This window comes from Juglans regia, chromosome 1, assembly GCF_001411555.2.
Source record: "Juglans regia cultivar Chandler chromosome 1, Walnut 2.0, whole genome shotgun sequence".
NCBI classification, from domain to species: domain Eukaryota; kingdom Viridiplantae; phylum Streptophyta; class Magnoliopsida; order Fagales; family Juglandaceae; genus Juglans; species Juglans regia.
In genome coordinates, this window is record NC_049901.1 from 43,484,734 (window position 1) to 43,499,553 (window position 14,820).

At 35.1% G+C, this 14,820-nt stretch overlaps 2 protein-coding genes across 3 annotated transcripts; both read left to right on the plus strand.

The window, feature by feature from the left end:
- Positions 1–380: 380 nt before the first annotated feature.
- Positions 381–7,466, plus strand: LOC108995987 (protein NPGR2-like). Of its 2 annotated transcripts, none has more exons than XM_018971693.2 (6): positions 381–657; positions 1,201–1,484; positions 1,926–2,178; positions 3,576–4,792; positions 5,415–5,568; positions 6,943–7,466. In XM_018971693.2, the coding sequence occupies exons 2-6, from the start codon at positions 1,224–1,226 to the stop codon at positions 7,260–7,262; spliced, it is 2,205 nt and encodes a 734-aa protein (XP_018827238.1). In that variant the 5' UTR covers positions 381–657; positions 1,201–1,223; the 3' UTR covers positions 7,263–7,466. The 2 variants fall into 2 exon arrangements, with proteins under 2 accessions (XP_018827238.1, XP_018827240.1); XM_018971695.2 differs by having other exon boundaries at positions 417–657; positions 1,219–1,484.
- Positions 7,467–9,845: 2,379 nt separating this feature from the next.
- LOC108995990 (rho GDP-dissociation inhibitor 1-like) lies at positions 9,846–13,039 on the plus strand. The gene is made up of 6 exons (XM_018971698.2): positions 9,846–9,935; positions 10,048–10,385; positions 10,689–10,752; positions 10,846–11,067; positions 11,899–12,023; positions 12,778–13,039. The coding sequence occupies exons 2-6, from the start codon at positions 10,128–10,130 to the stop codon at positions 12,847–12,849; spliced, it is 741 nt and encodes a 246-aa protein (XP_018827243.1). The 5' UTR covers positions 9,846–9,935; positions 10,048–10,127; the 3' UTR covers positions 12,850–13,039.
- The last annotated feature ends 1,781 nt before the right edge of the window (positions 13,040–14,820 follow it).

Genomic DNA, 14,820 nt, shown 5'->3' on the forward strand with positions numbered 1-14,820 from the left:
CGAACGGATCAAATTCCTAGAGGCGGAGATTTATTTTTGTATGTGCTTTCATTTCTAGATTTGATAGGATATTCTCATCTCCTACTTCATGCAACTTGCAAGAACTATTTTAATGGATGAGAAATTCTATGTATCACTTATTTTTATATTTTATATTTAGAATTTTTTTATAAAATGTGAATATACTTTTTATAACGTATGAAATATGAAATGATAAATAGTAATTAATAAAAATAATTTTTGTTGTTGGAATTTATCAGCTTGTAAACATTTGATCGGCAGCACAGAAAAGCATGAAACGTATTCCACGCGGCAGAAATCTAACCTCAGCCACGGTGGTCAATTACACGAGTGGGCCCAATGCAGAATATCTTATTTCCCCAAAACTCCAACGAATTTACTGCAAATCCTCAACCCCATATAAACTTCTGCCTTACGTCTCAATTCAAACTCATTGGTATTTCCTGTTTCCAAAGTATTCTTTCAAAGCAAAATAAAGTGGAAGGACAAGTTCTTGGAGCTGTGGGATTCTCTGATTGATTCAGAGAATTCAAAGCAGCCGCTTTGATTGATTGGAACAAAATCGGAGTTAATGGGTGTTGATTTCCATGGCTTGTGGGCTCTAAGCCTCTGCTTTTCCTTTTGGAAAATCAAAAGGTGAATACTTTTGCGTTGTTTTGTATATCTTTTATTTGCTTTGGTCGGTGGTATTTGATTTGCCACTTGAGTGAGTGAGTTCGTGAGAAAAAAATCATAAATTTGTGACCTTTTTAAATTATGTCTGTAGGTTTTATCTGTGTAGGTTGAATTTCGATAATTCCAGATGATTTTTTCTAGTGGGGTTTGAGAAATATCGTGGCCTTCTGCTTCTGATAATAAATGAGCTTTTTGCAACGCTGAGCTCTTATATATGCTTTTGTTGTTTCGTTTTCGTTTGATATGAATTTTGACTCCTTATCAGTCTTCTTGGGTCGGAGTTAAGTTGCAGTTCATTTGAACCATAATTGGATATGGTTGCTAGAAATTTTGGTCATCATATTCTATTTCTTGCGCGATGTGTGGATTTTATTGTATGATGTATGATAATAGGTCTGATTGGACATGATCTTAGGACAGATTAGTGGGCTTGTGTTGCTGATGTATTGTCTATTTACATATAGAAGTTATTGATTTACCTTTGGTGGTGGTGTTGGTGAAAAGATTTTGGAGTGTCTTCAGGCAATATGAGGAGTAAGAATAGGATTGGAAAGCGGAGGGGCAGAGAACTTGGGCGGAAACTTGGCAAGATTGTGAAGTGTATCTGCTCCGGGGAGCAGTTTAACGCAGTGGATGAAATGGCTCCTTCATCAGAATCACTTGCAATCAAGAATTATTCAGAAAGTGCGGATTCTTTAAAAGCTGTTGAGGTTGAAAAGAAGCTGGATACTGGGAACATAGAGGAAGCTGAGTCATCTCTGCGTGAGAGTGGTTGTTTGAATTATGAGGTTGGTTTCCGTTTTGTTTTGGCTTTGGAGTATGTTTATCTCTGGAGTAATCACTTTTCTTTTTCCTAATTTACACATGGGCGGAAATTATCTATTATATATAGTGACCCATAGTAGCAATGCTTGATTTTCATCTCATTATATGTACATTTATTTGGGCCTTCCTTTAGCCTTAATTGTGCTTTCAATTCAAGGCCACTCCTCCCTCCTTACTAGTTATAAATGAAGCTGTTGTCCACATCATATAATGAGATGTTGCCTTTCAAGACTTGCACTCTTCTTAAGCGAATAATAGGGATTCAACTGCTGCTGTACACTACAAGATATTTCTATACTCGAACCTCAGAAATCAGTGATGAAAATGATCTGCATCGACTTTTGTGAAGGATGCTTGTGATAATATGTTTTGCATCTTTAAGACCAAGATCTCTGTTTATGCAGGAAGCAAGAGCATTATTAGGAAGATATGAGTATCAAAAAGGCAATATAGAAGCTGCATTACATGTATTTGAAGGAATAGATATTGCTGTGGTAACTCCTAAGATAAAAGTCGCCCTTGCTAGAAAAGGTGAACATCATAAGAGGCGTTCTCAAAATTTTGCTAGCCCACCTATGTCTATACATGCTGTCAGCTTACTCTCGGAAGCAATCTTTCTCAAAGCAAAATCATTGCAGGGTCTTGGGAGGTTTAAAGGTATTTCTTTTACGTTTTCTTTCTGAATTTGCAGAAGTTGCTCCTTTTTTCTTTTGCTCGTCAAAAATATAATAATTTAGAGAAGTTGCTAGTTGAAACGTGCATATTTTCAATCTTCACATTGCTTTTCTATTTTCTTCTTCCCAGTGATAAATATGAGAGCATGGTTTAGGTTTGGGTTTAATTGTGGTGAAGTTTCTTTTTGCTGTTGCTTTACTATAATTTCAGATTTTGTATTTGGAAAACTTCATGGACTTTTTCAACAATTTTTTTTTTTTTTTTCAATTACATATATTGCTGGAGAGTCGCTACTGTCAAGATGTGGTGTAAAAACCCTCCAATCACAAACTGCCACTTAAGGATTCTACAATTTTAAAAAAAAAAAAATGCACCGAAACAGATTACTTCTTATGATAATTTATTATGAAAATCTAAAGTAAAAAATAAAAAAAAATTTACGGGTGGTCCAGTGGTGGTGGCCACACCCCTTGATGGAGATCCACCCTGGCTAGGGTGGAGGCAGACCACCCCAGGGGTGGCAACCATTCCTTGTCGGTGCTGTCCACCTTGTTTTTTAAAAAAAAATAAAAAAATAAAAAATTTTACTATTATTTAAAAAACTTCAATAATTTACTCATAGTGTGGGTGTTTTTTTTTTGTCTTGTAATAAAAAGCTTGTGTCAGCTTTCTATTGAAGGGTGTGAAGGACATGGTTTACAAAGACCTTCTTGAGATTAAATTCTTATTGCTGTAGTCATAATAATAAGAATGTCAACAAAACTAATGCATAATCTTAGGCTGCGTTTGGATGTTGAGTTGAGTTCTTTATGAATAGTAGTGAGTTGAGAATGTGAAGTAAGTTTTGTGGGGCTCGCTTAATATGAGTTTAGATGTGTCTGGATGTTAAAATGAGTTTAGATATATTTATAGGAATTTGAAAAAGGTTGTGGGTCCTCCGTGTAAAGTGGTGTTGAATTGAAAAAGGTTGTGTGTCCCACGTGTAAAGAGGTTTTGAGTTGATATGAGTTTAGTAATTTGAGAGTTGGGTGTTTGGATGTTAGACTCAACTTAAAATTAGACTGAACTGAGTTGATCTCAGTACAGTCCAACAACCAAACAGTGCCTTAATGTTCCTTGAAAATTTATATTGCATATCATTCCCACTTGAGTCTTCACCAAAAGATTTTGGGTTCCATCACTGTATTTGTTGTTCCTCATTCTAGTCTTGCAGCTTAGCATGTTGAGTTCCGTTGAGAATCTGGCCAAGCAATGGGGGCTTTGCTCATTATCTTTTGCTTGTAAAAAGTTTAAATAAATGAAGGAAAAAAATGAAATTTGTGAGCTTAACAATCCAAACATCATTGCATAGCTAATTCCTATTTAAATTGTTCTTGCAGAAGCTGCTCAATCTTGCAAAGTTATTCTGGACATAGTTGAGTCCTCATTACCCGGAGGCTTGCCTGAAAACTTTGGTGCTGATTGTAAATTGCAGGAGACTCTAAACAAAGCTGTTGAGTTGCTTCCAGAATTATGGAAACTTGCTGATTCTCCACATGAAGCAATCTTGTCATACCGACAGGCGCTCCTGCATCATTGGAATCTTGATGCAGTAACAGCAGCAAAGATCCAAAAAGAGTTTGCCATATTTCTTCTGTACAGTGGAGGTGAAGCAAGTCCTCCAAATCTCCGCTCCCAAATGGACAGTTCATTCATACCCAGGAATAATATAGAAGAGGCTATACTTCTATTGATGATACTATTAAGAAAAGTTTCCCTCAAGAGAATTGAGTGGGATCCATCAATCCTGGATCACCTTTCATTTGCTCTATCTGTGGCAGGGGATTTGAGGGCTTTAGCTAATCAAGTAGAAGAACTGCCTCCTGGAATCATCAATCGGAAAGATAGGTACCTTACTCTAGCTCTGTGTTACTGTGGAGCAGGGGAGGACTTGGTTGCTATTAATCTACTTAGAAAATTGTTGAATGGCAGTGAGGATCCAAAATGTCTTCCCGCTCTATTATTGGCATCAAAGATTTGTGGGGAAAACCCGAATCTTGCTGAGGAAGGGATAAGTTTTGCTTGCAGAGCCTTGGAAAGTTTGGATTGTGGATGCAATCAATTGGAAAGTATTGCCAATTTTCTATTGGGTGTCTCACTTTCAGCGCATTCAAAATCAGCTGTTGCTGATTCAGACAGGGCCACAAGGCAGTCTGAGACAGTTCAGGCCCTTGAAACTGCTGGGAAAATGACAAGAATGAATGACCCCAATATTCTTTACCATCTCAGCCTAGAAAATGCCGACCAGAGGAAGTTAGATGCTGCACTTTATTATGCAAAGCGTTTGCTGAAATTGGAAGGTAGCTGTAATATTCATGGGTGGTTATTATTGGCCCGGATATTGTCAGCTAAGAAACAGTTTATTGAGGCGGAAACTGTCATTAATGCTGCACTGGATGAGACTGGAAAATGGGATCAGGGAGAGCTGTTGCGGACTAAAGCTAAACTTCAAATAGCACAGGGTCAGTTAAAAATTGCCATTGACACTTATACTCAGCTTCTTGCCATTCTTCAAGTTCAGCGCAAAAGCTTTGGTTCTGGGAAGAAACTTATCAAGGTTTGTTAAGCTCAAAATTATTAGCTCCAATATTTTGGCATGGAACTCTTATTACCTTTCGCTTAAAATTTCTTCATGTTCTGTTGTTCGTGGGAATTAAACTGTGTCTTGTTCCTGAAAGAATCAAATATTCTTTTTGGAATTGGATGCATTTAGTTTCTCACGTTGTTATCTTAGTAGTGCTTGATATAAGAAAAATGATAGGTTTCTACTAACTGGCATTCTGAATGCGACCTCTGGTTCCAAGAGATGGGATGACGGACATCGGCAAAAGATTATTTCTATTGAGACACTTTGATTATTTCTATTTAAGCTATATCGTTGAAGGACTAGTGTCATAACTAGATAGATATACTTCTATAGATTCAGCCCTACTTGGATCATTTAAAAGTCAAAGTGGTGGAAGTTTCTCTCTTTTTTTTCCCCCCTCTATAACTGATATATGGGGGATATTTACTGATTACAAAAATGATATGCAGAGGATAATTGCAGTTCCATTTTCTGAGTTCGTTTTCCATTACCAAAAACGCTCCCTCTTTTCTTTGTATTTTTAACATTCCAATAATTCTTTTTAGATAAAATTTTTTTGAGCTAGTTAATATTTTTGAAATACTCATCACAGAGCTGCAAAACTCCTGCTAAGAGTTTGGAAGTGGAAGTATGGCATGATCTTGCTTATCTCTACATAAGCCTGTCGCAATGGCGTGATGCTGAGATTTGTCTTTCAAAATCTAAGGCCATCTGTTCTTACTGTGCTTCTAGATGTCATGCCACAGGTATATCTATATCATCACTCATTCTATAGTTTTTTCTTTCTTCCAATCATCTCTGTGATATTTTAGATGCCTTTTTGTTTAGGTAAAAGTTTTGTCGTCGTCCAATTTTACTTGGTCACGTAATTTTCAATAAACAAAACTGACATTTAGTTTTTCCGCTTTTTGCAAAGTACTGAAAATATGATTTACTTGGGATAACAAGTTTATGAAAAAGGACAAATTTGATGCAGTTGTTAACAATGAATCTTGTTTTAGTGATGGCTATTTTTTCCCTTTTTTCACAAAGGGTTGGCCTAAACAAGCCACCCCTTCAGAGCTCAAAAAATTGTGTCTGACCATATGTCCTAATAGCCATACATACAGCAATCACCAATTGAGGCCGAGCCTGACATAATTTGCCAACCAACCCTTTTTCTTAGTGATATCCCTTGAGTCTTTGGTACTTATTCCGGACTTCTAGGCTCTAGTGGACTGATGCCATCATTTCTTAAAGCAAGAAGTTTTGGGCTATGTACTTATATTAGATTGGGAGATTTTTCCCTTAATTACCGGAGGTGCACTTGCAGGAAACTCCTTACCGAGGGCCTGTGCACTTCCGGAATTAGTTGAGACACTGTTCTTAGACACCCAGTGCCAATAAAAAAAAAATAAAATTTGGGCTATATATATCTCACTTTTGTCGAAAATTGCTCTTGATTTGAATTTTTTTTATAAGTAATAAGAGATTTTATTAATGCAAGTAAATAGACATAGTCCAAGTACACAAGAATTTTGAATATACAGCCGACATTTGAATTTTTAAGGCAGACACTATGTTTGCTTCCCTTTTATAAGAGGTTCGCTTACTTTATAGTTTTCCCAAGTTTTCTTGGCCATTTTAAGGAAAGATGAAAAAATTCTATCAATATAAAATTCCTTTTTTTACTTGTAAAAAAAATATAAACTTCCTTTTGAATTGGGGGTCCATTCTATTGATAATTATTCATTGTTTTGCATTGCGTGCTGTCATGAATTAGCTTTTGTCATTCCTGGAGATCTTTACCCGAGCTAAATTGCCAGCCTCTCGATCCCCATTATTTTTTCAATTAAAAACTGTCGGACCATTGGTTGCTGGGATTTTGGTTCTGTTTTCATACAATGACTTGACTGGCTGGTAGGGCTTGACAAGTACTCCCCTTTTATTCTGCCTCATGTTTTAAAATATTCAGTTTCAATCTGAGATAAATAAATTTATTGGAGTATCTTTATGCCCCTAGAATCTTTAACTGAGAGAGAAAAGACTGATTTGAACATTTCTTGTGAGAAAACTACAATGTCTTCTGGCATGGTTATGGCCGAGACCTATAATTGAAGGGATCATAATGGAATTTACAGGTGTGCTTTATGAAGCAAAAGGACTTTACAAAGAAGCTCTAAAAGCTTTTGCGGATGGTTTGGAAATTGATCCCACCCATGTCCCAAGCTTGATCTCCATAGCTGTGGTTCTCAGGCAGCTCGGTAACCCATCACATGCAGTTGTGAGAAGCTTTCTGATGAATGCACTACAACTTGACAGAATGAATCATTCTGCATGGTATAATCTCGGTTTACTCTATAAAGCTGAGGGCACTGCATCATCGTTACTAGAAGCTACTGAATATTTTGAGGCTGCCACTCTTCTTGAGGAGTCTGCCCCAATTGAACCCTTCCGATGACGGTTTCATGTAAACATTTCTTCTCTGTAAACCCCCAGAATCCTCTCCTCTCCCACCACTGTCTTCTCATATGAATCTTCACTTGCTAGTGAAAGCCAATAAAAAGAAAGTTCATCTGTTCTGGTTGAGTTGCAACACTAAGACAGAGTAAGCTTCTGGTCATTTTTAGAGGATATAGCAAACTAGTACAAGTGAGTGACTGGCCACTGAATTACTTGCATACAACAATATATAAACTTCTTTTAGGGCAGGTTTGGGAGGTGAGATGAGAATTTTGTATTTTGTTTTGGAGTTTAAAATATTATATTTTAATATTATTATTGTTTTGGGATTTGAAAAATGTGTATTGGGATTTGAAAAAGTTGAATTGTTTATTATATTTTGTATAGAGATTTGAAAAATGTGTAATGATGAGATGAGATGAGAATTTTGTGTTTTGTTTTGGTTACCAAACCTGCCCTGAGGCTTTTGAAGCCTAAAAAACTCACTGGTTTTGATTTTTTATTTTCTTTGACAAGGTTATGTGATCAGTAAAACGAATACTAATATATTTTGATTTCCAATCAAAGGTTTATCAGATCTGTTGTGTTGAAGGCATGACTGCACCAACTCTATGAAATGGAATTGATCAGGAGGAATGAAAATTGAGAAAGTCCATGATGGGCCAACATTATTTCTCTTCTATTTTTCCCCATAAAGAAAAATCTTTAGAAACATGGGTTTAGATTAATCTTGTATCAATACAAATACAATTTTTTGGAAGTAGAGCTGTAAAAAACTAGACAGGCTATGGAACAGTGGAAAAAAGGTCTCGGGTGCGTGTGCTGGTTTGGGCGGGTAGGCGCCGGTAACCATATCCATAGCAGTCATACAGCGTATCACGAGAAATGCTTTGGTGCAATCAAATTAACAAACGACAAACACAAACTACTTGTGTCTTGAACAGTCTTCTCTCTTGTCTCACTCCTTCCTCACAGGGAACTTGTACAATACTCTCTCTCTCTCTAGAATATATTCATCATTTATTTTTTCATCATCTCACAATCTGACATTAGATGATTGATTACTATTTATTCTATATGTATCTTTTTCTTTGGTGGCTGGAAGTTTTGTTTTTCCAATCTCAAACTTAAACTGAGAAATCTCTTCACAAAATCCAAGCATTAGGCTTAATTTGAGTGTCCAATTCACTATTATTTATTATTATTTTATTATTATTATTTATAAAATATCTCAAAATACTACTTCACTACTTAGCAACCTTAAAATTAGAACAGAAATGTCTCATCTAATATAATCATAGAATAGGCCATAAAAAGAATAAAAAGTCTTAATTAATTAATCAAGGCGCGACTCACGAGTAAAGCTTTGAATTGAATTGAATTGGCGAAGGCCCACTTCTTTATCCCTTTGTCTATCTATCCTAATTAATGTCCTTTTTCGTTATTTCCTTTGACCCTTGTCCCATGTTTTAACATTTTTTTTTTATTATAATTTAGGGTAGTCGGTCCAAGTGAAAAGTCTCAATCATGTTGGTGATAAATCCTCTCAATCCTATTATTTAAAAAGAAAATACTAACTTGTATAAACATTTATTCTTTTAGTCATATGATAGATACCTTATTATAAATTCAATCTTTGTTTATTTTTACAGATAAGATGAAATGAATTGAGATTAAAATTAAAAATTAAATAAAATATTATTAAAATATTTTTTTAATATTTTTTTTATTTAAAAAATTAAAAAATTAAAAAATTTATTTTATTTTATATAAAAATTTAAAAAATTTATAACGATTAGATAAAATTAATTAAAAATAATTATGAAAACAAACTAGACATGAGAGTATCACATCTTCATGTCACGAGACTATCTAATAAGTTTGCGAGTCATCCATTGTAGAGTGGTTGGAGAGGGGTGCGTTTCCATTTATTTTTAAAAGATTTAATTTTTTTTTTATTTTTTTTAAATAATAATATTATTAATTTCAAGTGTATCATTTTCCAACAATCTAGAGCCAAACGCCGGTTTAAGTTAATTGAGCATTAGTATTGGATTCATCATTTTTATTTTTAAAATTTAATAAAAAGTACATATTTTTTATAAATATAAAATCTCTCTATTCATAATCATCTATAATCTCACGTTGAATTAGCTATTAGATTCATTAAAATAATAATATAATATTATTTTATTAATAATAATATTTTTAATTTTTTTATATTTTACAATTATATTAACTATATATTAATTAATAATTTAATTTGATATTTAAATTATTATTTTTCAACTTAAATATATTGTGACTCAAAATTAAAAAATAATAATTTAAATAAATAAAATAATAAATATAAAATGTGAATAATAAGTCTTTAAATTTAAAAATAAAGAGAAATATATTATAATTAAAAATTTGACATTTGAGTATACGCTAAATCTAATGTAAGAATTTTAAAATTAAAATTATCAAATTTTAAAAATTAAACTCATTAAATTAGTCCATCCTCTAATTCTGTAATGAGTCGAGTGAAAAAAAAGACAAAAGTATTAAAGACTGTATGCTTTCAAAGTCCATTGAGCAGTAAAGCATTGCCCCGACACAGCACGGACAAAATTCAACACGAAGTCGGCCACAAGCAAACAGACGAACGAACAAACCAAGAACCCAGAATGTAAAGACTGTCTGTTTAGTTTAGGAGTGTGTCTATAAATCTCTACTATATATATATATCTCACATTTGTTTTCTCTTTCATCCTTTTTAATCCAACTCTTCTTTTCTCTAGATTTTGTTGGGAAAACTTCGAAGGGTTTGTGCCTTTTTTATTTTTTGTGGGTTGGTTTCTATATAGAGAGGGAGGGAGAGATGGAGGGTGGTAAGAGAGGGGAGGGAGCAGGACCATCATCGGGAGGGTCTTCATCGGCTGGTGGTGTTGGTGATCAAAGACCAAAAAAGGAAAAGGAAACGAGTGAGGAGCCAAGTGGAGTTCTTGGTGGTGTGGGAGAAGAAGAAGAAGAAGAAGAGGAAGAAGATCATAATGATGATGCTAAGGATGATAGGCTTGTTGCTGGTTTTGTTCCTGGCCCTTTGGTTTCTCTCAAGGAACAGATTGAGAAAGACAAGGTTTTATTTTTCGTTCCTTTGTACTTTTCTTTATTCGTCATTCTTCTTCTTTGACGATATGATTGCATTTTGATGTTTGGGATTGCTCTATACCGGAGGTATATTTCACTCAGATGCTGGTGTATATAACGAAATGATTTCATTTTTCTGTTTGGCATCCAGTTGCTATCCTATAGATCAACTTATTAATCTGGGTTTAGTTAATCAATGCGTTTCTTGTTGGGATGAATGCCCTAATAATCCAATTTGAACGAAATTTTGCAATAATAATTTGTCTTGTTTAAATGTTGATTTTCTTTGCAGGATGATGACAGCTTAAGGAGGTGGAAAGAGAAGCTGCTTGGTTGCTTGGAAAGTGATTTAAATGGTTTGTATCTGGCATTATCCTAAGATCCCGGTAGATGTTTTGTTCCGTATGATATGATGGTTCTTTTCTTGACTTCATGTCTTCTATTATTAGACCAAATGGAACCTGAAGTCAAGTTCCACTCCATCGGGATTATCTCTGATGAATTTGGGGAGATCACTTCTCCCTTGCCTGTTGATGAAAGTCGGAATGGTCATGTGTTGTTCACTCTCAGGGAGGGATCTCAGTATCGGCTTAAGCTGACATTCAGTGTTCTGCACAACATAGTTTCAGGCCTGACCTACTCCAATACAGTGTGGAAAGGGGGAGTTCAAGGTGCATAATTTTCATTCTTTTCGTATAAACTGCAGTTCTTATTCTTGAAATTTAAGTTGAGAATTTGTTAAACAGAAAAAAAAAAAAAAATCTAATGGCAGATATCATTTGGAATCCAGACTGGTAGAAGACCTGATGTTCGCTCTAGTCCTACTAATTGATCTTGGCCTTCATACTTGTCTGTATTGTTAGTTATTCTTTTCTCCTGCATCTGATTGGTAAATTGCAACTGTGATGAAGAAGATACCCAATTTAGACTGAATCTTGTTTTTGGTCTTAATAAATAACAACTGCAGAAAGTTCAGATTTTGGGGGTGAAAGTTTCTTTCTCATTGTGGGCTAGGAAGCATTGAGAAGGCAAGTTGCCTGTTAATAGCAATAATAGCAAATGCAGCCTGATCTTAAATGATCCAGCTTATACTGAATTCTTGGATATTGCTTCCTTTTGCAATCTTCAAAAACTTGCGTTCAAACACCTCGTGCTTGATTAGTATTTTCCCCCAGATAGCATCTCTTATTTACAAGAAATCAGTCAAGCTGAAACAGCAATTGTTTGAAAATAATGACGCAAAATCTAGGACAACTGATAATCAAAATGCAGAATCATATCAACTAGACGTACTGACACGCCATCTACTTATTGCCATTAACTGAAATGTTTTCTTCTCCTTGAACGTTGTGATGGGTACATTTTGTCTTTTCTTCAATTGATATATCAAATATTCCACTCTTTTCAACAACTCCTCTCCGTATATTCTGTAATTTAATTGTTATCCTCTGTTACTCTGTTCATCTTTTTTCTTTTCTTCACCCATCTTCTTCTGGAATCAGTTGATCAAAGCGAAGGAATGTTGGGCACTTTTGCCCCTCAACCAGAACCATATGTGCACACCCTTGATGAGGAGACCACTCCATCTGGCGTGCTCGCTAGGGGAACCTACTCAGCGAAGCTCAAGGTGTGTGGAAATTAAGTGCATGTGTGTGCTTACAGTGTTATATATATATATATGCGTGTGTGTGTGTGTAATATGTCTGTGTATGCGTGTGCTTATCTTGATATTAAAGTGCATAAACATACTTGACTTTGTCTTATGATGTTTTGCTTGAAAATCTAATCCCATCCCTTTTTCCTTTCTTTAATAATAGCAATTAATTGATACTTATCAAAATATTAATTAATCAATCATCCATTTACTAGTATTAAAGAGTACATGATATGCCTACTTTGAATAGCTTGTGCTTTTCTGGGGGAGAGACTCCGGATCTTTTGACTTAAGTTTCTTATAGGCCACAGTCATTCCTTGGCATGTACAAGACCCATAAAATCTGCTTCCTTTTTATGGGCATTAAGGGAGTGAATTTTGAACATTTTTCATCGTTTGTTTACTCATGGTGTTCCTTTTAAGGATGCTTCTAATGAAAGCCCAGATTATTGGACAGTCATGTAGGGCCAATCTGTAGATCTACAATTTGTTCTTTGGTAAATTCTTTTGTAACATAATACGTAGTATTGAAATAACTGGCAACCATGTGGGAATTTACTTCTGTGGGGATGCATGTGTTCACCAAAATAACTTGTGTCATCAAAACATGGTGACAACTATTAGATTATATCATCTGGATTAGATATAATAAAATCCGAATTGGATATTACACACTTGTTTAATTTAATGTGACATGTTAATTTTTCTTGTTTCCTTCTTTACACAGTTTGAAGATGATGACAAGAGATGTCATTTGGAACTCGAGTATTCATTCGAGATCAAAAGAGCAGCTAGATGAGTTTTGCCAAAACAATATGTTTTGTTGTCTTCTGTTTTATGTATTTTTCCATATTCTTTTCTATTTCTTTCTTTCTTTCCCCTCTTCTTGTGAACTGCATTCATGTTTGTTTGTGACGATTAGTTGAATATTGGTTTGTAGGTGTGAAACAAATTAGAATTGAATACAAATTTTATGACCTTGAATTGCATTCTTCTTACTGATCAAAGGAAAAATTGCATTCTTGAACCATAAGCTGTCCCTTTCACAAACTCTTGAAAATTTCTTGAATTGCTTTGTATAATTTTCAATATGAATACTGCCATCATCAAAGTTATGGGGTTTCATAACTATACATGGCATGGGTTTTTTAACGTACGTACGGATATTATTAACACATTTTCATCTAAGACAAAGGTAAAAAACAACGACAACTACACTTTTCTATATATATGAATATTAATTTTGCACTTACCAGAATCCACGAACTTAACGCAGTAGTCTAAAGACTTTGCCGCCCCTGTGCCTCCTCCGATGGAATTTGAATCAGAAAGGCTAGTAGACTAAAGACTTCGCCAACTCGGAAAATATCTGATACCATCAACCATTGATCCAAAAAATTCTATGACTGTTGGATATTAATTTAGTTAGACCTTTTAACTCTCATGATTATAACATTTCACTACACTTCCTAACCCAACGGCCTACTCTATCGACACTGACTCGGTGGTAGTCCCTTTCATTTTGGCGGTTTCACTCATCTATCAGTATTCAATGACTTAATACTATGCCCATATATAGTATTAACTATTAAGGCATTTTAATCAAACCTGTAGGTCGCCCTCTCCATAACTTGAATCCATGACGTGATCCCTACTCTGATATCAATAATAAAGACCGAACAATTGATCCAAAAGTTCTATGATTATTGGATGTTAATTTGATTAGACCTTTAACTCTCATATCATAACAAACTCATTTTTTTATACTAGATCGAGATTCGATCCCGGGCAAGGGGCATCTCTCATTAGGGACGAATTATCAGAACTGTTTAATGAACTTTCACAAGTTCAAATCCAAGAGGGACAGAAAGATTCGTAATATTCAATGAAAGAAGGGTCAGCACTTGCAAATAGATGATGATAAAAGAATAAGAGACATTTGTTTTTTCTTTTCTTTTTTATGGGCAAAGAATAAGAGACATTGTTACATGTTTATACAACTCTAATTGATCAATCTGTTGGAACCCTAGGCTAGAAATGAGACACGAAGTGAAGAACTGCCGAGGTAATGAGGAACTGGGAGCTTGCGGAACTGAAGAAGGGATGGAACTCAAAACGGCAGCGCATGGGTTTATCTCAAACGCACCGTTTGGGTTGTGTGAAGGAAACGCAGCGCATAGATAAAGGAAAATAAAGTAGTTTTACTTAATTGTTGCTTTTTGTAATACGCACCGTTTAGTTGAATGAAACGGAGTGTTTTGATTACTGTCTTTTATTATGTTTTGAACGAAGGTCAGTTTAGCCTAAGTTCTAGTAGGTTGTTACTGGAATGGTACTTGAGTGAGGGACGGAGGAGTAGTGGGGTATCATTGTGGTATTTGGAATTCTGAGAATCTGTAATGGAGGTGGGGTCCCTCGAAGAACCCGTAGCTATGGACTATTGACTCTTCGGAGCATTTTATCAAACCGCTTCCGTGCATTTCATTCTCCTTCATTCCGCATGCATTTACATTCAAAGTTTCATCTACTATTATATTCATTGAGCTAAGAACAACCAAGGGTCTTAACAAGTGGTATCTTGAGCACCGATCCTGCCACATTCCATCATCCAGCCCTTACAACCAGAATTTCCAATCCAGATTTTACAAACAAATTTTACATCCATTCCTACACCACATAAACCACATTTCCCAGACAATATAACTATTCCATAACCCAGAAATTCCAGAAATCACAGCCATACCAGAAACCTCTAAGCTTTCCACCATGG